The sequence below is a fragment of the Stenella coeruleoalba genome, assembly GCF_951394435.1.
Source record: "Stenella coeruleoalba genome assembly, chromosome: 2".
In the NCBI taxonomy this organism is placed as follows: Eukaryota; Metazoa; Chordata; class Mammalia; order Artiodactyla; family Delphinidae; genus Stenella; species Stenella coeruleoalba.
Genome location: NC_137147.1, coordinates 125,644,975 through 125,669,140, shown reverse-complemented (window position 1 = coordinate 125,669,140; position 24,166 = coordinate 125,644,975). Strand labels below are relative to the sequence as shown.

Sequence of the window (24,166 nt, the reverse complement as noted above, 5' to 3'; positions counted from 1 at the left end):
GTTTAATTTTTCACTAGAGCCATAATCACAGTTTTTACTTTGACTCTATAAAGTTGATAAAACTAAATGGATAGTAAAATATGCTTTCAGGGTACAACTGGCTTAATTTTGTGCTGAGAATCATGTGCCGTTTCAGGCATGTGTGGTGCCCTTGGCTCTAACCGATTTAGATGTGGTACATTTGAACCTGCTCCATTAGGTAAGGAGGGACCTGCTAGCAAATACATTCCCAGAAGAATATGTTTAGTCCTCCATTATTTGCATTTTTAGCAGGGACATTTACTTAAAGCATGATTCGACATTCTCTGCCTTTTTGGCAAGACAAGTCCACATAGGCTCCTTGACACCGTTTTACTCCACCCTGAGTTATGTCCCTGTGAATTGTGAGCTGGGGCCCTGGTGAGGAACCTGTGTCTGTGTTTCAGAGCGTATCACTCAGGTGAGAACGGACATCTACGTCACCAGCTTCGGCCCGGTGTCTGACACGGAAATGGTAGGTGCGAGGCGCGGCCCCACCCAGACCACTCTAAACCCTGAAGGCACTGGCCCAGGGCCTCCTCTCCTTGAGTTGTCACCTGGTTGCCTCCCTTTGCACTAGGAATACACCATAGATGTGTTTTTCCGACAAAGCTGGAAAGACGAAAGGCTTCGGTTTAAAGGGCCCATGCAGCGCCTGCCTCTCAACAACCTCCTTGCCAGCAAAATCTGGACTCCAGACACCTTCTTCCACAATGGGAAGAAGTCCATTGCCCACAACATGACCACGCCCAACAAGCTGCTGCGGCTGGAGGATGATGGCACTCTGCTCTACACCATGCGGTGAGCGTGCTGAGTCGTGCCCTGGGCTGCCGGGCAGGGGTGGGGGTGGGTGGGGCCGAGAGGAGATGGGCTGGTTTGAGGATTCTGTCATGTGTGTGATGGGTATTTTTTCCTTTTGACCTACCTATACTGATGTCCATGTAGCTTATTTCTTTGGGCTGCTATGGGTTCATAGTATTTATCTATATTTGTTTTTTGATTGAAGATCAAGGGCATCTTTGTTGTTTTTTTTTTTCTGGCTGCGCTGGGTCTTTGTTGCTGCACGTGGGCTTTCTCTAGTTGCCATGGGTGGGGCTACTGTTCGTTGTGGTGCACAAGCTTCTCGTTGTTGTGGCCTCTCTTGTTGCAGAGCCCGGGCTCTAGGCGCTTGGGCTTCAGTAGTTGTAGCATGCAGGATCAGTAGATGAAGCGTGCAGGCTCAGCAGTTGCAGCTCACGGGCTCTAGAGAGAGGGCTCAGTAGTTCTGGCCCACCAGCTTAGTTGCCCTGCAGCATGTGGGATCTTCCTGGACCAGGAATCAAACCCCTGTCCCCTGCATTGGCAGGCGGATTCTTAACCACTGCACCACCAGGGAAGTACAGATCAAGGGCATCTTTGGAAGAGTGACCCAGATAATGTAAGTTAGGGAAATTTTATTTTAAAAGAAATTTTATTTTAAAAATCCAAGGAGAACGCTTTTTTGTTGCAATTGTGCAACGCTTTTGACATTTTAAAAGTCTGTTTCTTGTATGGTTTGATAACATTTCAAATGCTGAGGTTAAAATTTAGTATTTCTCATTTAAAATGATCATTAGTCATTTTTTTAAAAAATTCTGAATTATTCATTGCATCTGAGTAAATCAATAAATTGACCAGTCAGAGAGACTCCTTTATAGCTTTTCAGGTTCCATGGTGGGCCTAAGTGGACTTTAGAAAATATTTTTTAAATTAACAAAAAGGAAAGAAAAAAGGCACTAAAGTCAAGTTAAAAAAAAAAAAGCACATGCATTTTTGTAGCTGTTATTGGAATTTCTCTATCTTAGTTACAATTCTTCACAATAAACTTTATATTTAAAAGAATAATCATAGTGGAAAATAATATTGATACAGTCATCTTCAGAGGCTGCATGTCCTAACATAATTTTGAGGAATGCTTTGGCACATTGTATCCCAAACCTATTTGACAACAGGTCTCGATTTATAACAACCCAATAAGGATTCTGATCAGTGATCTGTGCACACACCTTGGCATTTTGTTCCAGTCCTCACTCTTCCCTTTTCCCTACATTGATCTGGGAGGTGTTTCACTCATAGAGGGAGACAAGAGTTGTGAACATCACATCAGTGTCTGAGACAGTGCCTTCTCCATGCAGAGAGTATGTGAAAAGCTGAGAAATATCTTAAGGGTCGACAGTTAGTCCTTTGCCATCATTCTATGGAAAAGGAAGCCTGGGCAATGAAATCAAGAGCACTTTGTTCAGCCCTGTGAGCAGAGAGCAGGTATGGAGATGAGTTCCACATCCTGGAGGATGCCAGGGGTCACCAGAGTGGGGACACTGTGTGGGCCTACCGTTCTGCGTTCCATTCATAGAATAAAAATATCCCTGATCCCCATGGATTATTGCCCTTGATTCACACCTGGTTCCTATCCTGCACAGATCAGTTAGGTCCATCGCCTAAGACAATGGGATGCTTCATCCCATGCACAATTGCTTGGACAGGATGGTGAGATAAACCCCTGGTCTAGAAGGGGAAGAGGCAGCAGAGGGGTGTCTGTGTACCAGGCAACTTCACAAACACAGACAGCCCTTCAGTCCTCAGACAGCCCAGCCAGCTGGGGGATACCATTTCCATTAACCAAAAAACAGCTTGAGGCTTAGAGTTGTTTGGTAATCAGCCCAAGGTCACGCAGCTAGAGAGGGGGGCAGCAGGAATTTGAGTTCAGGTATGAGCAATTTCCTTGTTTAATCCACCACATTTGAAAACTGGAGGGATGCAACATTATTAGACATATAATGGCCTTTGTCTTACCTTTGTTAAAGTGTCATGCGGAAGATGGTGAGACCCAGAGCAACTTGTCAGCAGTAATTTGTCCTTGTTTATGTAGAGGAAGCCTGCTGCTAACGAGTTGCAAAGTTGATGACCAATTTTCTTTTTCAGTCTTATAAAACATTTGGAAAGTGGAAATAGTTCCATTTGAAAGTGTTAGGAATTTTAATATGATGGAGCTATAGCTGTAATTTGATAGCACTTTAATCTACTGATTTAGCAAAGACAGCAAAATGGCAACAGGAGTTAACTGGTGATAGGACGGATCACACACACAGCCCCGTCCAGGTCCCACCCTGTCACTGAGCGTCCAGAGGTACAGCCTTTCTGTTTAGCACTTGGGTCACTCCTGCCAAGCTTTATAAAAGCAGTGATATACTTTGACCCAGTAATTTCTACGTAATGTCCATCTTAAGGAAATAATTAGGAATAAGGACTAAGCTTTATGCACAAAGGTTTCTATTGTCATATGGCTTATGATACCAAACATTGGAAAAAATATAAAAATTCCATACAGTCTTCAACTAAAATTATATTTAAAAATTTTTATTCAGACTTTGGACCTACCTAAAAAGATGGAACATGAACATGAAGAACAAACTAGGGTTCACGTGAGACAAATGTTGTTTTAACCTGAGACAAATGTTTTAACCTGAGACAAATGTTGAGAAATTTCTGAAAAAGTACTGTTAGCAACTTCTAAAAAGTAACTCTATAGCGATTATGGTACATGGGAGGGATTCATTTATGTAAAATCCCCACCATGCTCCAGAAATCATTTAAGGTAATATTCAAAAACACACACAATTCAGATGGATGGAATTCTTTAAATAGGTGATTCCAAAAAGCCAAGGAAACATAAGCCATTGATGCCATTTGCTCCCAAAATGTCTTTTCTAAAAAGCCTTATTAGGTGCTTGCCTGGAAGTGATCTACAATTTCAGTTCTGAAGAACTTTCTACCACCTGTGTGTAATTTGTTTACAGGATCTAATGATAAAAGTCACTAGCTGTTCAGGGTAAGCCCAAAGAAAGCGACAGACATTTCCTGTTGGACTGTCAAGCAGAGGACACGTAAAGTACCAAGCAGTTTCTTCCAGGATGTTCTTGTAGCAAACAAAATGATATGTTTTATAGAACCATCCCCAGAGTTGTGCTTCGGATGTCAGGCTGGTGGCCAGGCATTCTCAAGGGGACCCTCAGCACAGCAGTCTCCTCGGTCATCCTTGCCAGAGCTGGAGAAGGAAGAGGCACAGAACCCAAAGCCTGACTTCAGTCCACCCAAGGACTGAATGACTGTCTTTCTGGCCAGGCTTGCTAATTGTTTGGTTTTTTTGCTGGGTAGAACTTTAGGTCATCATTGAGTAGCAGCAAGTTCTGATTTCACTCCCCAGCAAGCCCAAGCAGTCCTGGGTGACCACATCTCTCAGGGCACATGCCAAATCTCATTTTCTTTATAACAAGTGAACTGGGAGATAGTGACCAGCTCTCATCTCCGTTTCCTCCACACGCTTGGAAGGTGCAGACTTTTGTGAGAACCACCTTAGGGCTTATTCCCCTGGCCTTTGGGTCCCTGGCAGAAGAGCCAATCTCTCTTACTTAGTTTCTGGTGTAGGAAACCACAACAGGCAAGAAAGGAATTACTAGAAGGCAGGCTGTGCTAGTACAACATGGTATCAGAAAACCTGGCTGCTGTTCCACCCAGGATCACCATGTCCATGCTTGTGGGCAGATATTTGAGAGTGCCGGCGACTGTGCCATCATGGGTAATAAAATGCCCTGCACTTGGGAAAAGAGCACTGGACAGAGTGGGGTCACTCTGCATTGTCACTCTGGCACACTATGAATTCCCCCATGCTATTTTTATTTTGAGAAAGGCATATTTTATGATAGTTTACACCCTGTTTAGATTTTCATTATTAGTGAAAAACACTGCTTTGAATTGGGGTGATAGGAAGAGAAAAGAGCATGGAATTTGGAGTTAGGCTCACTTAAGGTCGAGTCTGAACTTGATCATAGAGCGGTCATGAGTACTTTGCTGTTCTAGTTTAATCTCTTAGAACCACGATTTGTTATTTTCTTTTTTTTAAACACCTTTGTTGGAGTATAATTGCTTTAAAATGTTGTGTTAGTTTATGCTGTATAACAAAGTGAATCAGCTACATGTATACATATATCCCCATATTCCCTCACTCTTGCATCTCCCTCCCACCCTCCCTATCCTACCTCTCTAGGTGGTCACAAAACACTGAGCTGATCTCCCTGTGCTCTGCGGCTGCTTCCCACTAGCCATCTATTTTATATTTCGTGGTGTATATATGTCAATGCTACTCTCACACTTTGTCCCGGCTTACCCTTCCCACTCCCTGTGTCCTCAAGTCCATTCTATACGCCTGTGTCTTTATTTCTGTCCTGCCCCTTTTGGTTTTTTTTTTTTTAGATTGCATATATGTGTGTAAGCATATGGTATTTTTCTCTTTCTGACTTACTTCACTCTGTATGACACACTTTAGGTCCATCCACCTCACTACAAATAACTCAATTTCCTTTCTTTCTGTGGCTGAGTAATATTCCATTGTATATATGTGCCACATCTTCTTTATCCATTCTTCTGTCAATGGACACTTAGGCTGCTTCCATGGCCTGGCTATTGTAAATAGTGCTGCAATGAACATTGTGGTACTTGACTCATTTTGAATTATGGTTTTCTCAGGGTATATGCCCAGTAGTGGGATTGCTGGGTCATATGGTAGTTCTAGTTTTACTTCTTTAAGGAACCTCCATAGTGTTCTCCATAGTGGCTGTATCAATTTACATTCCTACCAACAGTGCAAGAGGGTTCCCTTTTCTCCGCACCCTCTCCAGCATTTATTGTTTGTAGATTTTTTTAAGATGGCCGTTCTGACTGGTGTGAGGTGATACCTCATTGTAGTTTTGATTCGCATTTCTCTAATAATTAGTGAAGTTGAGCAGCTTTTCATGTGCTTCTTGGCCATCTGTATGTCTTCTTTGGAGAAATGTCTATTTAGGTCTTCTGCCCATTTTTGGATTAGTTTGTTTGTTTTTTTGATACTGAGCTGCATGAGCTGCTTGTATATTTTGGAGATTAATCCTTTGTCAGTTGCTTCGTTTGCAAATATTGTCTTCCATTCTGAGGGTTGTCTTTTGGTCTTGTTTATGGTTTCCTTTGCTGTGCAAAAGCTTTGAAGTTTCATGAGGTCCCATTTGTTTATTTTTGTTTTTATTTCCATTACTCTAGGAGGTGGGTCAAAAAGGATCTTGCCGTGATTTATGTCATAGAGTGTTCTGCCTATGTTTTCCTCTAAGTGTTTTATAGTGTCTGGCCTTACATTTAGGTCTTGATTCCATTTTGACTCTATTTTTGTATACAGTGTTAGGGAGTGTTCTAATTTCATTCTTTTACATGTAACTGTCCATTTTTCCCAGCACCACTTATTGAAGAGGCTGTCTTTTCTACATTGTATTTCTTGCCTCCTTTATCAAAGATAAGGTGACCATATGTGCGTGGGTTTATCTCTGGGCTTTCTATACTGTTCCATTGATCTATATTTCTATTTTAGTGCCAGTACCATACTGTCTTGATTGCTGTAGCTTTGTAGTATAGTCTGAAGTCAGGGAGCCTGATTCCTCCAGCTCCATTTTTCTGTCTCAATATTGCTTTGGCTATTTGGGATCTTTTATGTCTTCATACAAATTGTGAAATTTTTTGTTCTAATTCTGTGAAAAATGCCATTGGTAGTTTGATAGGGATTGCATTGAATCTGTACATTGCTTTGGGTAGTATGGTCATTTTTACAATACTAATTCTTCCAATCAAAAAACATGGTATATCTCTCCATCTACTTGTGTCGCCTTTAATGTCTTTCATCAGTGTCTTATAGTTTTCTGCATAAAGGTCTATTGCCTCTGTAGGTAGGTTTATTCCTAGGTATTTTATTCTTTTTGTTGCAATGGTAAATGAGAGTGTTTCTTAAAGTTCTTTTTCAGATTTTTCATCATTAGTGTATAGGAATGCAAGAGATCTCTGTGCAATAATTTTGTATCCTGCTACTTTACCAAGTTCACTGATTAGCTCTATTAGTTTTCTGGTAGCATGTTTAGGATTCTCTAATATAGTATCATGTCATCTGAAAACAGTGACAGTTTTACTTCTTTTCCAATTTGGATTCCTTTTATTTCTTTTTCTTCTCTGATTGCTGTGGCTAAAACTTACAAAACTATGTTGAATAACAGCAGTGAGAATGGGCAACCTTGTCTTGTTCCTGATCTTAGAGGAAATGGTTTCAGTTTTTCACCATTGAGAACAATGTTGCCTGTGGGTTTCTTGTATATGGCCTTTATTATGTTGAGGTAACTTCCGTCTATGCGTACTTTCTAGAGGGCTTTTATCGAAAATCGGTGTTGAATTTCGTTGAAAGCTTTTTCTGCATCTATTGAGATTATCATATGACTTTTATTCTTCAGTTTGTTAATATGGTGTATCACATTGGTTGATTTGCATATATTGAAGAATCCTTGCATTCCTGAGATAAACCCCAGATGATCATGGTGTATGATCCTTTTAATGTGCTGTTGGATTCTGTTTGCTACTATTTTGTTGAGGATTTTTGCATTTATGTTCATCAGTGATACAGGCCTGTAGTTTTCTTTCTTTGTGACATCTTTGTCTGGTTTTGGTATCAGGATGATGGTGGCCTCGTAGAATTAGTTTGGGAGTGTTCCTTCCTCTGCTATATTTTGGAAGAGTTTGAAAAGGATAGGTGTTAGCTCTTCTCTAAAGGTTTGATAGAATTTGCCCGTGAAGCCATCTGGTCCTGGGCTTTTGTTTGTTGGAAGATTTTTAATCACACTTTTAATTTCAGTGCTTGTGATTGGTCTGTTTATATTTTCTATTTCTTCCTGGTTCAGTCTCGGAAGGTTGTACTTTTCTAAGAATTTGTCCATTTCTTCCAGGTTGTCCATTTTATTGGCATATAGTTGCTTGTAGTAGTCTCTCATGACCCTTTGTATTTCTGCAGTGTCAGTTGTTTTTTCTCCTTTTTCATTTCTAATTCTGCTGATTTGAGTCTTCTCCCTTTTTTTCGTGATGACTCTGGCTAATGGTTTATCAATTTTGTTTATCTTCTCAAAGAATCAACTTTTAGTTTTATTGATCTTTGCTATTGTTTCCTTTATTTCTTTTTCATTTATTTCTGCTCTGATCTTTATGATTTCTTTCCTTCTGCTAATGTTCGTTTTTTTCTGGTCTTCCTTCTCTAATTGCTTTTGTGTAAAGTTAGGTTGTTTATTTGAGACTTTTCTTATTTCTTGAGGTAGGACTGTATTGCTATAAACTTCCCTCTTAGAACTGCTTTTGCTACATTCCATAGGTTTTGGGTCGTCGTGTTTTCATTTTCATTTGTTTTTAGGTACTTTTTTATTTCCTCTTTGATTTCTTCAGTGATCTCTTGCTTATTTGGTAGCATGTTTTTTAGCCTCCATCTGTTTGTATTTTTTACCATTTTTTTCTGTAATTTATATGTAGTCTCATAGCATTCTGGTCAGAAAAGATACGTGATACTATTTCAAGTTTTTTAAATTTACCATGGCTTGATTTGTGACCCAAGATATGATCTATCCTGGAGAATGTTCCATGAGCACTTGAGAAAAATGTGTATTCTGTTGCTTTTGGATGGAATGTCCTATATCAATTAAGTCCATCTTGTTTAATGTATCATTTAAAGCTTATGTTTCCTTATTTATTTTCATTTTGGATGATCTGTCCATTGGTGAAAGTGGGGGGGTTAAAGTCCCCTACTATGATTGTATTACTATCGATTTCCCCCTTTTATTACTGTTAGCATTTGTCTTATGTATTGAGGTGCTCCTATGTTGGGTACATAAATATTTACAATTGTTATATCTTCTTCTTGGATTGATCCCTTGATCATTATGTAGTGTCCTTCTTTGTCTCTTGTGATAGTCTTTATTTTAATGTCTATTTTGTCTGATATGAGACTTTCTACTCCAGCTCTCTTTTGATTTCCATTTGCATTGAATATCCTTTTCCATACCCTCACTTTCAGTCTGTATGTGTCCCTAGGTCTGAAGTTCATTTCTTGTAGAAAGCATATATACAGGTGTTGTTTTGGTATCCATTTAGTGAGCCTGTTTTTTGGTTGGAGCATTTAATCCATTCACATTTAAGGTAATTATCGATATGCATATTCCTATTACCATTTTCTTAATTGTTTTGGGTTTGTTTTTGTAGGTCCTTTTCTTCTCTTGTGTTTCCCAGCTAGAGAAGTTCCTTTAGCATTTGTTGTAAAGCTGGTTTGGTGGTGCTGAATTCTCTTAACTTTTGCCTGTCTGTAAAGATTTTAATTTCTCTGTCAAATCTGAATGAGATTCTTGCTGGGTAGAATAATCTTGGCTGTAGGTTTTTCCCCTTCATCACTTTAAAAATGTCCTGCCACTCCCTTCTGACTTGCAGAGCTTTAGATGAAAGATCAGCTGTTAACCTTATGGGGATTCCCTTGGATGTTATTTGTTGCTTTTCATTTGCTGCTTTTTTTAAAATTTAATTTTATTTATCTTTTTATACAGCAGGTTCTGATTAGTCATCCATTTTATACACATCAGTGTATACATATCAATCTCAGTCTCCCAATTCGTCACACCAGCACCAGCACCAGCACCAGCACCACCACCCCCAAGCCGCTTTCCCCCCTTGGTGTCCATACGTTTTTTCTCTACTTCTGTGTCTCAATTTCTGCTCTGCAAACCGGTTCATCTGTGCCATTTTCTAGGTTCCACATATATGCATAAATATACGATATTTGTTTTTTCTTTCTGACCTACTTCATTCTGTATGACAGTCTCTAGATGCATCCACATCTCTACAAATGACCCAATTTTGCTCCTTTTTATGGCTGAGTAATATTCCATTGTATATATGTACCACATCTTTTTTATACATTCGTCTGTCGATGGGCATTTAGGCTGCTTCCATGACGTGGCTATTGTAAATAGTGCTTCAATGAACATTGCGGTGCATGTGTCTTTTTGAATTATGGTTTTCTCTGGGTATATGCCCAGTAGTGGGATTGCTGGATCATATGGTAGTTTTAGTTTTAGTTCTTTATGGAACCTCCATACTGTTCTCCATAGTAGCTGTATCAATTTACATTCCCACCAACAGTGCAAGAGGGTTCCCTTTTCTACAACCCCTCTCCAGCATTTGTTGTTTGTCGATTTTCTGATGATGCCCATTCTGACTGGTGTGAGGTGATACCTCATTGTAGTTTTGATTTGCGTTTCTCTAATAATTAGTGATGTTGAGCCACTTTTCATGTGCTTCTTGGCCATCTGTATGTCTTCTTTGGAGAAATGTCTATTTAGGTCTTCTGCTCATTTTTGGATCAGGTTGTTTGTTTTTTTTTAATATTGAGCTGCATGAGCTGTTTATAGATTTTGGAGATTAATCCTTTGTCCAATGATTCGTTTGCAAATATTTTCTCCCATTCTGAGGGTTTTCTTTTTGTCTTGTTTATGGTTTCCTTTGCTGTGCAAAAACTTTTAAGTTTCATCAGGTCCCATTTGTTTATTTTTGTTTTTATTTCCATTACTCTAGGAGATGAATCAAAAAATATCTGATTTATGTCAAAGAGTGTTCTTCCTAGTTTTCTTCTAAGAGTTTTATAGTGCCCAGTCTTACATTTAGGTCTCTAATCCATTTTGAGTTTATTTTTGTGTATGGTGTTAGGGAGTGTTCTAATTTCATTCTTTTATATGTAGCTGTCCACTTTTCCCAGCACCACTTATTGAAGAGACTGTCTTTTCTCCATTGTATATCCTTGCCGGCTTTGTCATAGATTAGTTGACAATAGGTGCGTGGGTTTATCTCTGGGCTTTCTATCCTGTTCCATTGATCTATATTTCTGTTTTTGTGCCAGTATCATATTGTCTTCATTACTGTAGCTTTGTAGTATAGTCTGAAGTCAGGGAGTCTGATTCCGCCAGCTCCGTTTTTTTTCCCTCAAGACTGCTTTGGCTATTCGGGGTCTTTTGTGTCTCCATACAAATTGTGAAATTTTTTGTTCTAGTTCTTTGAAAAATGCGATTGGTAATTTGATAGGGACTGCATTGAATCTGTAGATTGCTTTGGGTAGTATAGTCATTTTCACAATATTGATTCTTCCAATCCAAGAAGATGATATATCTCTCCATCTGTTGGTATTATCTTTAATTTCTTTCATCAGTGTCTTATAGTTTTCTGCATACAGGTCTTTTGTCTCCCTAGGTAGGTTTTTTTTTATTTTGCAGTACACGGGCCTCTCACTGCCATGGCCCCTCCCGCTGCGGAGCACAGGCTCCAGACGCACAGGCTCAGCGGCCACAGCCCACAGGCCCAGGCGCTCCGCAGCATGTGGGATCCTCCCGGACTGGGGCACGAACCCGCATCACCTGCCTGCATCGGCAGGCGGACTCTCAACCATTGCGCCACCAGGAAGGCCCCTTAGGTAGGTTTATTCCTAGGTATTTTATTCTTTTTGTTGCAATGGTAAGTGGGAGTGTTTCCTTAATTTCTCTTTCAGATTTTTCGTCATTAGTATATAGGAATGCAAGAGATTTCTGTGCATTAATTTTGTACTCTGCAACTTTACCAAATTCATTGATTACCTCTAGTAGTTTTCTGGTGGCATGTTTAGGATTCTCTATGTATAGTATCATGTCATCTGCAAACAGTGACAGTTTTACTTCTTCATTTCCAATTTGGATTCCTTTTATTTCTTTTTCTTCTCTGATTGCCATGTCTAGGACTTCCAAAACTATTTTGAATAATAGTGCTGAGAGTGGACATCCTTGTCTTGTTCCTGATCTTAGAGGAAGTGCTTTCAGTTTTTCACCATTGAGAATGATGTTTGCTGGGGGTTTGTCATATATGCCCTTTAATATGTTGAAGTAGGTTCCCTTTATGCCCGCTTTCTGGAGAGTTTTTTTTTTTTATCATAAATGGGTGTTGAATTTTGTCAGAAGCTTGTTCTGCATCTATTGAGATGAACATATGGTTTTTATTCTTCAATTTGTTAATATGGTGCATCACATTGATTGATTTGCGTATAATGAAGAAATCTTGCATCTCTGGGGTAAATCCCATTTGATCATGGTGTATGATCCTTTTAATGTGTTGTTGGATTCTGTTTGCTAGTATTTTGTTGAGGATTTTTGCATCTATATTCATCAGTGATATTGGCCTGTAATTTTCTTTTTTTTGTCGTATCTTTGTCTGGTTTTGGTATCAGGGTGATGGTGGCCTCATAGAATGAGTTTGGGAGTTTTCCTTCGTCTGTAATTTTTTGGAAGAGTTTGAGAAGGATGGGTGTTAACTCTTCTCTAAATGTTTGATAGAATTCACCTGTGAAGCCATCTGGTCCTGGACTTTTGTTTGTAGGAAGATTTTTAATCAAAGTTTCAATTTCATTACTTGGGATTGGTCTGTTCATATTTTCTATTTCTTTCTGGTTCTGTCTTGGAAGGTTATACCTTTCTAAAATTTTGTCCATTTCTTCCAGGTTGTCCATTTTATTGGCATAGAGTTGCTTGTAGTAGTCTCTTAGAATGCTTTGTAATTCTGTGGTGTCTGTTGTAACTTGTCCTTTTTCATTTCTAATTTTATTGATTTGAGTCCTCTCCCTCTTTCTCTTGATGTGTCTGGCTAATGGTTTATCAATTTTGTTTCTCTTCTCAAAGAACCAGCTTTTTAGTTTTATTGATCTTTGCTATTGTTTTCTTTGTTTCTATTTCATGTATTTCTGCTCTGATCTTTATGATTTCTTTCCTTCTGCTAACTTTGGGTTTTGTTTGTTCTTCTTTCTCTAGTTCCTTTAGGTGTAAGGTTAGATTGTTTATTTGAAATTTTTCTTGTTTCTTAAGGTAAGCTTGTATAGCTATAGACTTCCCTCTTAGAACTGCTTTTGGTGCATCCCATAGGTTTTGGATCATCATGTTTTCATTGTCATTTGTCTGTAGGTATTTTTTTATTTCCTCTTTGATTTCTTCAGTGATCTCTTGGTTATTTAGTAATGTATTGTTTAGCCTCCATGTGTTTGTGTTTTTTACGTTTTTTTCCCTGTAATTGATTTCCAATCTCATAACATTGTGTTCAGAAAAATGCTTGATATGATTTCAGTTTTCTTAAATTTACTGAGGTTTGATTTGTTACCCAAGATATGATCTATCCTGGAGAATGTTCCATGCACACTTCAGAAGAAAGTAGAATCTGCTCTTTTTGGATGGAATGTCCTATAAATATCAATTATATCTATCTGGTCTATTGTGTCATTTAAAGCTTGTTTTTCCTTATTAATTTTGTGTTTGGGTGATCTGTCCATTGGTGTAAATGAGGTGTTGAAGTCCCCCACTATTATTGTGTTACTGTTGATTTCCTCTTTTAGAGCTGTTAGCAGTTGCCTTATGTATTGAGGTGCTCCTATGTTGGGTTCATAAATATTTACAACTGTTATATCTTCTTCTTGGATTGATCCCTTGATAATTGTGTAGTGTCCTTCTTTGTCTCCTAGAATAGTCTTTATTTTAAAGTCTATTTTTTCTGATTTGAGAATTGCTACTCCAGCTTTTTTTTGATTTCCATTGCATGGAATATATTTTTCCATCCCCTCACTTTCATTCAGTATGTGTCCCTAGGTCTGAAGTGGGTTTCTTGTAGACAGCATATAAATGGGTCTTGTTTTTGTATCCATTCAGCCAGTCTATATCTTTTGGTTGGAATATTTAATCCATTTACATTCAAGGTAATTATTTATATGTATGCTCCTATTACCTTTTTCTTAATTGTTTTGGGTTTGTTATTGTAGGTCTTTACCTTCTCTTGTGCTTCCTGCCTAGAGAAGTTCCTTTAGTATTTGTTGTAAAGCTGGTTTGGTGGTGCTGAATTCTCTTAGCTTTTGCTTGTCTGTAAAGGTTTTAATTTCTCCATCAAATCTGAATGAGATCCTTGCTGGGTAGAGTAATCTTGGTTGTAGGTTCTTCCCTTTCATCACTTTAAGTATATCATGCCACTCCTTTCTGGCTTGTAGAGTTTCTGCTGAGGAATCAGCTGTTAACCTTATGGGAGTGGCATGATATACTTAAACAATTTGTCATTTTTCCCTTTCTGCTTTCAATAAATTTTCTTTGTCTTTAATATTTGCCAATTTTATTACTGTGTGTCTTGGCATGTTTCTCCTTGGGTTTATCCTGTATGGGACTCTCTGTGCTTCCTGGACTTAGGTGGCTATTTCCTTCCCCATGTTAGGGAATTTTTCTACTCTAATCTCTTCAAATACTTTCTTGGGTCCTTCCTCTCTCTGTTCTCCTTCTGGGACCCCTATAACACGAATGTTGTTGCGTTTAATGTTGTCCCAGAGGTCTCTTAGGCTGTCTTCATTTCTTTTCATTCTTTTTTCTTTATTCTGTTCCACAGCAGTGAATTCTACCATTCTGTCTTCCAGGTCACTTTTATCCATTCTTCTGCCTCAGTTATTCTGCTATTGATTCCTTCTAGTGTAATTTTCATTTCAGTTATTGTATTTTTCATCTCTGTTTGTCCTTTAATTCTTCTAGATCTTTGTTAAACATTTCTTGCATCTTCTTGATCTTTGCCTCCATGCTTTTCCCAAGGCCGTGGATCATCTTCACTATCATTATTCTGGATTATGCTTCTTCTGGAAGATTGCCTATCTCTGTTTCATTTAGTTGTTTTTCTGGGGTTTTATCTTATTCCTTCATCTTGTACATAGCCCTCTGCCTTTTCATCGTGTCTATCTTTCTATGACTGTGCTTTTTGTTCCACAGGCTGCAGGATTGTAGTTCTTCTTGCTTCTGCTGTCTGCCCTGTGGTGGATGAGGCTATCTGAGAGGCTTATGGAAGTTTCCTGATCTTCCCTTGCTGCTTTTAATATTTTTTGTTTGTATTTAATTTTTGATAGTTTGATTAATATGTGTCTTGGCATGTTTCTCCTTGGATTTATCCTGTATGGGACTCTCTGTGCTTCCTGGACTTGATTGACAATTTCCTTTCCCATATTAGGGAAGTTTTCGACTCTAATCTCTTCAAATATTTTCTTAGACCCTTTCTTTTTCTCTTCTTCTTCTGGGACCCCTTTTAATTCGAATGTTTGTGCGTTTAATGTCCCAGAGGTCTCTGATACTGTCCTCAATTCTTTTGATTCTTTTTTCTTTATTCTGCTCTGCAGTAGTTATTTCCACTATTTTATCTTCCAGGTCACTTATCCGTTCTTCTGTCTCCATTATTCTGCTACTGATTCCTTCTAGACAATTCTTAATTTCATTTGTTATGTTGTTCATCATTGTTTGTTTGCTCTTTAGTTGTTGTAGTTCCTTATTAAATGTTTCTTGTATTTTCTCCATTCTGTTTCCAAGATTTTGTATCATCTTTACTATCATTACTCCGAAATCTTTTTCAGGTAGACTGCCTATTACCTCTTCATTTGTTTGGTCTGGTGAGTTTTTAACCTTGCTCCTTCATCTGCTGCATATTTCTCTGTCTTCCCATTTTGTTTAACTTACTGTGTTTGGGGTCTCCTTTTCACAGGCTGTAGGTTTGTAGTTCCTGTTGCTTTTGGTGTCTGCCCCCAGCGGGTGAGGTTGGTTCAGTGGCTTGTGTAGGCTTCCTGGTGGAGGGGACTGATGCCTGTGCTCTAGTGGATGGGGCTGGATCTTGTCTTTCTGGTGGGCAGGTCCACGTCTGGTGGTGTGTTTTGGGGTGTCTGTGAAATTAGTTTGATTTTAGGCAGCCTCTCTGCTAATGGATGGGGTTGTGTTCCTGTCTTGCTAGCTGTTTGGCATGGGACGTCCAGCACTGGAGCTTGCTGACCGTTGGGTGGAGCTGGATCTTAGCCTTGAGATGGAGATCTCTGGGCGATCTCTTGCTGATTGATATTATGTGTGACTGGGAGGTCTCTGGTGGTCCAATGTCCTGAGCTCGGCTCTCCCACCTCAGAAGCTCAGGCCTGACACAAGGCCAGAGCACCAAGACCCTGTCAGCCACACGGCCAAGTACATGGGGATTTTCTTGCCTTTTGGGAAGTCTGCGGTCTTCTGCCAGTGTTCAGTATGTGTTCTGCAGGAGTTGTTCCAAATGTAGATGTATTTTTGATGTATTTGTGGGGAGGAATGTGATCTCCAAGTCTTACTCCTCCGCCATCTTGAAGGTCCTTGTTTGTTGATTAACTTTCTCTCAATACAGTGTAGCTGCAGGGTCTGAGAATGTCAGTTTGAAAACGTGATTGTATATACAGCTATTCCTTGAATGGCCACTGGGGGGCAGCACAGTCACATTTTTGCATAGCGATTGGCTGACAGCACCATGAAGTTATAGTATAAATAACTTACTTGAAGGAAATTATATACATGTTACATGTTTGATTTGTGGGCAATATATTTGAAGAAAGTTATACATATGTAAGTAGAAGTTTTTAACTAAACACTGGTATGTGTATGAGAGTGTCTACATCCCTACTTAAAACACCAGTGCTGGTTAAAAATGTCTTTCATGGTGGCTCAGTGGTTAAGAATCCACCTGCCAATGCAGGTGACATAGGTTCGAGCCCTGGTCTGAGAAGATCCCACATGCTGTGGAGCAACTAAACCCGTGCACCACAACTACTGAGCCTGTGTTCCAGAGCCCACGAGTCACAACTGCTGAGCCTACGTGCTACAGCTACTGAAGCCTGCGTGCCTAGAGCCTGTGCTCCACAACACGACAAGCCACCACAATGAGAAGCCCACGCACCACAACGAAGAGTAGCCCCCGCTTGCCGCAACTAGAGAAAGCCCACGCACAGCAACAGACCCAAGGCAACTAAACATAAATAATAAATAAATAATAATAATAATTTTAAAAGTCTTTCATGACACCAACAGATATATTGGCCAAATCTTGAATTTTTTAAGATAACATTTATGTTAATGACAAGAATCAATGTATTATTTAAATATTTGTAAAACATGGAAAATCACCAGATATGGAATACAGTTATGGCACTCAGACCAAAGAAAATCAATGTTAATGGTTTGGTGTGCGTCATGTACATGTGTCTGTGTGTGGGCACACCTGCATACACACGTGTATATCTGTGTGTATCCACACATACTCTCCTGTAGTTTTTGAGTGGTCTCATTCTCTGAAAATTGTTTTGTAAATAGCTTTATAATTTGAAATATATTGAACATCTTTTTCCTGTCATCAAACATTGTTCTCAAATATTGTGATCCATCAAATGCCATCAGGTCAGTATCCTGTCATTATATAGTCTCTAAAAAATTTCATGTCATTTCCATTTTTGTCCTCGGTGATAAATATTGCCATGCAAGCATATAATTCTACCCATTGGATAAATTCCAAGAATTGGCCAAAAGATAAGCCTTTCAATATGTATTTCCACGTTGCTCTCTAGAAAAACTGTACCAATTCCCCTCCCTCCAGCAGGGGGAAGAGGGATGGTCTCTGTTACTTCCTCGCTGACACTCTATCTGTGAAACTGAAAATGAAGCATCAGCCCATTTTGCTACATGAGATGTGATCAACAATAGAAAAGTCTATGTGTAACAGTTAGCCTGAGATTTATAGTCACACCAGCTCACAAGCTATTCTGTGAAACGAGTCTCACAGAACAGCTTGTGAGCTGAGTTGACTGAAGATGACCTTTGCTCCTAAATGGGGAGCCTGGGAACCTGGCTGTACAGCACAGCCTTCACCTCCATCTCCCCATCAGGTGTGCACCCTTGCCCTCTCTCGGTTTCCTCGGGCATGGGCACCCAGACTTCCCCAGACGGCTCCCTGAAGCTTCCTGCTCTGCCAGCCCACTGGCACCTGGCTCAGCTCAGGGTCCTCCGGTCACAGCCCCAAGTCATCTTGTCTGGAGCGTTGGCCACCTGGGTCTGATATCCTGGTTGAACTTCTGAGCATCTTGGGGAAGGGCCCATGTCTTGATCATGCATGATTCTGTGTAATTTCATACACTCCATGGACTCTGGGTGCCTGGCTCCTGGGCTGGCCCTCAAGAGGAATTTACTGCACGTTTGTGAAGGAGTATACGGTAATGAACAGACCACATTCCTTAATCTAGGCCGTTTCCCTGCTTAGTCCTTAGCTTCAGGGATTTAGAAGGGAGATCTAGAAAATTTCTCTTCCACAAACATGCTCAGTGCTTAGGTTTCTGCCAGTTTTATATTGATTCAAGTTTATGTTTGGCTAACAAATTGTACTTTGGGGATACACATGAGGACATTTTAATACAGGTTTCTTGCCTATTTGGTTTGAAAACATAACTGGAATTATTCTGGGTCAGTTCCCTCCAGTAAGTCTAGACTTTTTGGACCATTAGATTGGACCGCATCATCCTTTGCAAATGGGCAACTCCAGCACATTTTGTCTTTTTAGGTTCTGACCCCACAAAGGTTGTCAGACACTCAGTCCTAGGCTCCTGGCACCGTGCTCTCCTGGGCTGGAGTCTCGGGCTTCCCTGTCCAGGCAGGGACTTTCTTGAAAAGGAGCCACCTGCAAGCTCAGGGCCATAGCTCACACAATGTTGAGGAATCTCTAGTAACCTCTCCTTGGAGGCAGTTGTGGAAAGTCCCAGGTAGCTGCTGGCTGGGGACTTGGTCCCAAACACCATTCCCAACCTCACAAAGGTAAGGTCCAGGCCCTCAGTAATGTCAAATGGAAAAAACCTCTTGACCTGGGCTGCTAATTGCTTTTCAAAAAGGTATATAGCTTTTATTACTTGCCAGACACTTTAGCAGTATAAACTCATATAACCCTCAAAACACCCTAAGAGGCTGGTACCATCATTATCCCTGTTCATAGATGAGGCAGGTGAAAATGAATATGCAGGAATTCGTCCATCAATAAAGCCCAAATGCCCAACTCACCTGCCTATACCTACTTTAACATAATGTCTAAGAAACGTACAGCCGTCAGCTATGCACTCTATTCAGCCAACGTGGGTGAAAACACTCACCACCAGGTGGCGCCCCATCCACTTACATTTAGGGGGAATGGGCTCAGGAGTGCCTTGTATCAGACCCAAGGAAACTCTGGTTTCACGGAAACACTTTTCCGTGAGAGCAAAGTGCTGCGTTTCTGGAGAGTTTTCCCATGAGACGCACTTAGCATGTCTGCAACCGACCTAAGGTTTCTCAGAGCCTGTAAATCCGTCCTTAGCCCCACACCCTCACCCGCACGAAACTGGTCTGTACCTACCACCAAGTCATTGGGACACCTGGGTGCTGACTCAGTGTCGAAAGGCTGCTGAAGAAGTCCTCCCGCCTCCTCACCTGGGGAAACGTGAAGGTTCCTTCTAGGTTGCTGAAATTGGTGGTCTCAGCTCATGCATAATCATCTGTCCATGCTTTGAGTTTGAGATAATCCATAAATGTCAGACAAGTACCTTGCATAGTATAAAATTCAGAGAGGTCACTGTCTCTCAGTTATGTGGTTAATACCCTGAGGATTTCTGTATTTACCCTGAAAATGATTATGCATATGTCTGATACTTATGGAGAAGAATGAAGGCACCAGGTCATCAGTGCTTAGAATATTTCCCAAGTGGCATGAAATCATGAGTTTTGGGTTTTGTTTTTCCTATAATCTGTGCTATCTCTAATGTTAAGATACAGGGTTAGCTACTGCATCTTAACATTAAATTTAAGATTAAATAAAACATTGAACTTAATGTTAAATAAAATTTAAAATTCAGTTTCTCAGTCATACTGGCCACATTTTAAGTGGTCAATAGCTAGTCAAAGAAGGGCTTCAGTATCTGACAGCACAGATACAGGACATTCATATCATCACAGAAAGTTCCGTTGGAAACCCAGCCCAATCCAACAGAAGCAGAAACGTTTCTTAAGGGTCATATTTTTCTGTTGGCCCTGATCATAGTTGCACACACAGCACATAGACCAGCAGTAGCCAGCTTTTTGCTGTAACACATACAAAGAAGGGATGACAGTCAGAGGATACCAGGTATCCTCGGATTTCAGTAAAATTTTAGAATAGTTTTGAAAAAAGTTAAAGCGTTTATGATACAATGCTTTTTGTATATTTGTTTTCTAGTTTTATTAGGGTAATTGACATATAACGCTGTATAAGATTAAGGTGTACAATTTGTTGATTTTGACACCTTATGTGTTGCAAAATGATGACCACCATCATATTAGGTAACACCTCCATCACTCACATAATTACCATATCTTTTTTTGTGGTGAGAACGTTTTAGGTCTACTCTGTTAGCAACTTCCAAGTATGTAATGCAGTATTATAAATATAATCATTGTGCTTCCACATTAGATAGCTAGAACTTATTCTTTTTTTTTTTCTTTTTTTTTTTTTTTTTGTGGTACGCGGGCCTCTCACTGCTGTGGCCTCTCCCGTTGTGGAGCACAGGCTCCGGACGCGCAGGCTCAGTGGCCATGGCTCACAGGCCCAGCCGCTCCACGGCATGTGGGATCTTCCCGGACCAGGGCACAAACCCGTGTCCCCTGAATCGGCAGGCGGACTCTCAACCACTGCACCACAAGGGAAGCCCGGAACTTATTCATTTTTAACTAGAAGTCTGTACATTTTTACCAACATCTCCCCCATTTCACCCACCTCCCAGCCCCTGATAATCACAAGTCTACTCTCGTTTCTATAAGTTTGGCTTTTTTAGCCATATAATATTTGTCTTTCTCTGTCTAACATAATGCCCTCAAGTTTCATCCGAGTTGTTGCAAATGACAGAATTATCTTCTTTCTCATGACTGAATAATTTTGTGTTTAATGTACATGTATGTATATATATCACATCCTCTTTATCCAGTCATCCGGAAAAGAGTACTTAGGTTGTTTTTATATCTTGTCTATTATGAAAAAACCCTGCTGTGAACATGGGCATGCAGATATCTCTTGGAGCTAGTTTTCACTTCCTTTGGAAATATTCCAAAGTGAGATTGCTGGATCATATCGTAGTTCTATTTTTAATTTTTTGAGGAACCTCCATACTTTGTTTCCTGTAGTGGCTGCACCAACTTACATTCCTACTAACAGTGTAGGAGTGCTCCCTTTTCACATCCTTTCTAACACTTGTTATCTCTTGTCTTTTTGATGATAGCCATTCTGACAGGTGTAAGGTGGTATCTCGTTGTTTTGATTTACATTTCCCTAGTAACTAGGGATGTTGAGCACCTTTTCATGTACCTGTTGGCCATCTGTATGTCTTCTTTGGGAGAATGTCTTTTCAGTTCTTCTGCCCATTTTAAAAATTGGATTGTTTGTTTTTTGCTGTTGAGTTTATGAGATTTTTATATATTTTGGAAAATAAACCCTATCAGATACATGATTTGCAAATATTTCCTCCCATTTCATAGGTTGCCTTTTCATTTTAATAATTATTTCTTTTGATGTGCAGAGACAGTTTAGTTTGTGGAGTCCCCCTTATTAATTTTTACTTTTGTTGTTATATCCAAAAAATGGTTGCCAAGACCAATGTCAAGGAGCTTTTCCCCTATGTTTTCTTCTAGCAGTTTTATGTTTAAATCTTTGATCTATTTTGAGTTAATTTTTTGTGAATCATGTAAGATAGGGATCTGATTTCATTCTTATGCATGTGGTTATCCAGCTTTCCCCACACCAAGTATTGAAGAGACTGTTCTTTTCCCAATGAGTATTCTTGGCTCCCCTATGAAATATTAATTTACTGTATATTTGAGGGTTTATTTCTGGACTCTCAATTCTGTTTCATTAGTCTGTTTCTATTTTTAAGCCAAAGCCATACTGCTTTGATTACTATAGCTTTGTAATATGGTTGAAATCTGGAAGTGTGACACCTCCAGCTTTGTTCATCTTTTTCAGGATTGCTTTAGCTATTCAGTCTTTCATTGTTCCATGCAAATTTTAGTATTGTTTTTCTATCTCTGTGAAAAATACCTTTTGAATTTTGATAAGGATCACATTGAATATACAGACAACCTTGGATAACATGAACATTTTAACAATATTGATTATTCTGATCTGTGAACGTGGTTTTTTTTTCCATTTGTTTGTGTCTTTTTCAATTTCTTTCATCAAAATCATGTTCTTTTCAGTGAACAGATCCTTCTCCTCCTTGGATAAATTTATTCCTAAGTACTTTTGTTTTTTGAGCTATTGAAAATAGGATTTTTTTCTTTATTATTCAGATTTTTTTATTGGTGTATAGAAATGCAACAGATTTCTGTATGTGATTTTGTATCTTGCAACTTTATTGAATTCACTGATTAGTTCTAACAAGTTTTTGATGGAGTTTTTAGGATTTTCTATATATAAGATCATATCATCTACAAAAAAGACAATTTTAGTTCTTTCCAATGTGGGTGCTTTTTATTTCTTTTTCTTGCCAGATTGCTCTGGATAGGACATTTGGTAACTATGTCAAATAGGAGTGGTCAGAGTGAGCACTCTTGTCTTGTTCCTGATATTAGAGGAAAAGCTTTCAGACTTTCACTATTGAGTATGATGTTAGTGGTGGTCCTGTCATATATTGCCTTTATTATGTTGAGGCATGTTTTATACTGAAATTGTTAGATGTTTTTATCATGAAAGGATGAATTCATTTTCAATGAATACTTCTGTTGAGATGAACATATGATTCTTATCTTTTATTCTATTTATGTGATGTATCATATTTATTGATTCCTTGCATCACTGGAATAAATCCCACTTGATCATGGTGTATGATCTTTTTAATATGCTGTTGAATTTGGTTTGCTAATGTTTGTTAGGAATTTTTGCATCTAAGTTAATCTGGGATATTGGGCTAGTTTTCTTATAATGTCCTTACCTGGCTTTGGTATCAGGATGATGTTGACCTTGTAAAATGAATTTGGGAGTGTTCTCTCCTCTTCAGTTTTTTGGAAGAGTTTAAGAAAGATTGGTGTTCATTGTTCTTTTCATGTTTTGGTAGAATTCATCAGTGAAGCCATCTGGTCCTAGGCTTTTCTTTGTTGGGAGATTTTTGATAATGATTAAATTTCCTTGCTCATTTTTCATCTGTTCATACTTTCTATTTCTTCCTATTTCAGTCTTGGTAGGTTGTATGTTTCTGGGAATTTATCCATCTCTTCTAGGTTATTAAATTTGTTGGCATATAGTTGTTCATAGTAGTCTTTTATGATTCGTTGTATTTTGTGATATTAGTTGTAACATTTCCTCTTTCATTTCTGATTTTATTTATTTGTCTTCTCTCTTTTATTCTTAGTCTAGCTAAAGGTTTGTCAATTTTGATTATCTTTAAAAAAAAAAAAACTCTTAATTTTGTTAATCTTTGATTTTTCCTGGTCTCTCTTTCTAAAATTTCTGCTCTGATCTTTGTTATTTCATTCTTCTGCTAACTTTGGTCTTAGTTTGTTCTTTTTCTAGTTCCTTGAGGTGTAGAGTTAGGGTGTTTATTTGAGATCTTTTTTTTGTTTGTTTTTAGTCTAGGCATTTGTCTATAAACTTCCCCCTTATTCCCTCTTAGCATTGCTTTTGCAGCATCCCACAGGATTTTGTATGTTGTATTTCCATTTTCATTTGCTTCAAGATATTTTTTGATTCCCCTTTAGATTTCTTCTTTGACCTATTGGTCATTCAAGAGAGTGTTATTTAATTTCTAGATATTCATGAATTTTTCAGTTTTCTTCCTGTCATCGATTTCTAGTTTCATACCATTGTGGTCAGAAAAGATACTTGGTATGATTTCACTCTTCTTAAGTTTGCTAAGACTTTTTGTGTCCTATCACATGATCTATCCTGGAGAATGTTCCATGTGCACTTGGGAAGAATGTGTGTTCTGCTGCTCTTGGGTGGTGTGTTCTGTACGTGCATGTTAGGTCCATTGATCTAAAGTATGGTTCTAGTCCAACTTTACTTATACATTTCCTGTCTGGATGTGTGTATATTGTTGAAAGTGGGGTATTGAATACCCTACTGTTATTGTACTGTCTATTTCTCCCTTCAGATATGTTAGTATTTGCTTAATGCATTTAGGTGTTCTGATGTTCGGTGCATATATATTTAGGATTGTTATATCATCTTGATGAATTGACCTGTTATCATTATATAATGACCTTGTCCGTCTTTTGTTACAGATTTGGTTTAAAATCTATTTTTCTGGTGTAAATACAGTTATCTCTGCTTTCTTTTGGTTTCCATTTTCGTGGAATATCTTTTTCTATCCCCTCACTTTGAGCCAGTGTGTGCCCTTAAAGTTAATGTGAGTCTCTTGTAGGCTACA

At 38.9% G+C, this 24,166-nt stretch overlaps 1 protein-coding gene across 1 annotated transcript in view; it reads left to right on the top strand.

The window, feature by feature from the left end:
• The window catches only part of GABRA5 (gamma-aminobutyric acid type A receptor subunit alpha5), a gene marked incomplete at its 3' end in the record, with an annotated part of 99,705 nt that overhangs the window by 13,836 nt on the left and 61,703 nt on the right, over window positions 1-24,166 (top strand). Inside the window, exons 3-4 of the mRNA XM_079913169.1 lie at window positions 426-493; window positions 599-819. Coding sequence (XP_079769295.1) covers window positions 426-493; window positions 599-819 — 289 coding nt within the window. The remainder of the gene's footprint in view (window positions 1-425; window positions 494-598; window positions 820-24,166) is intronic.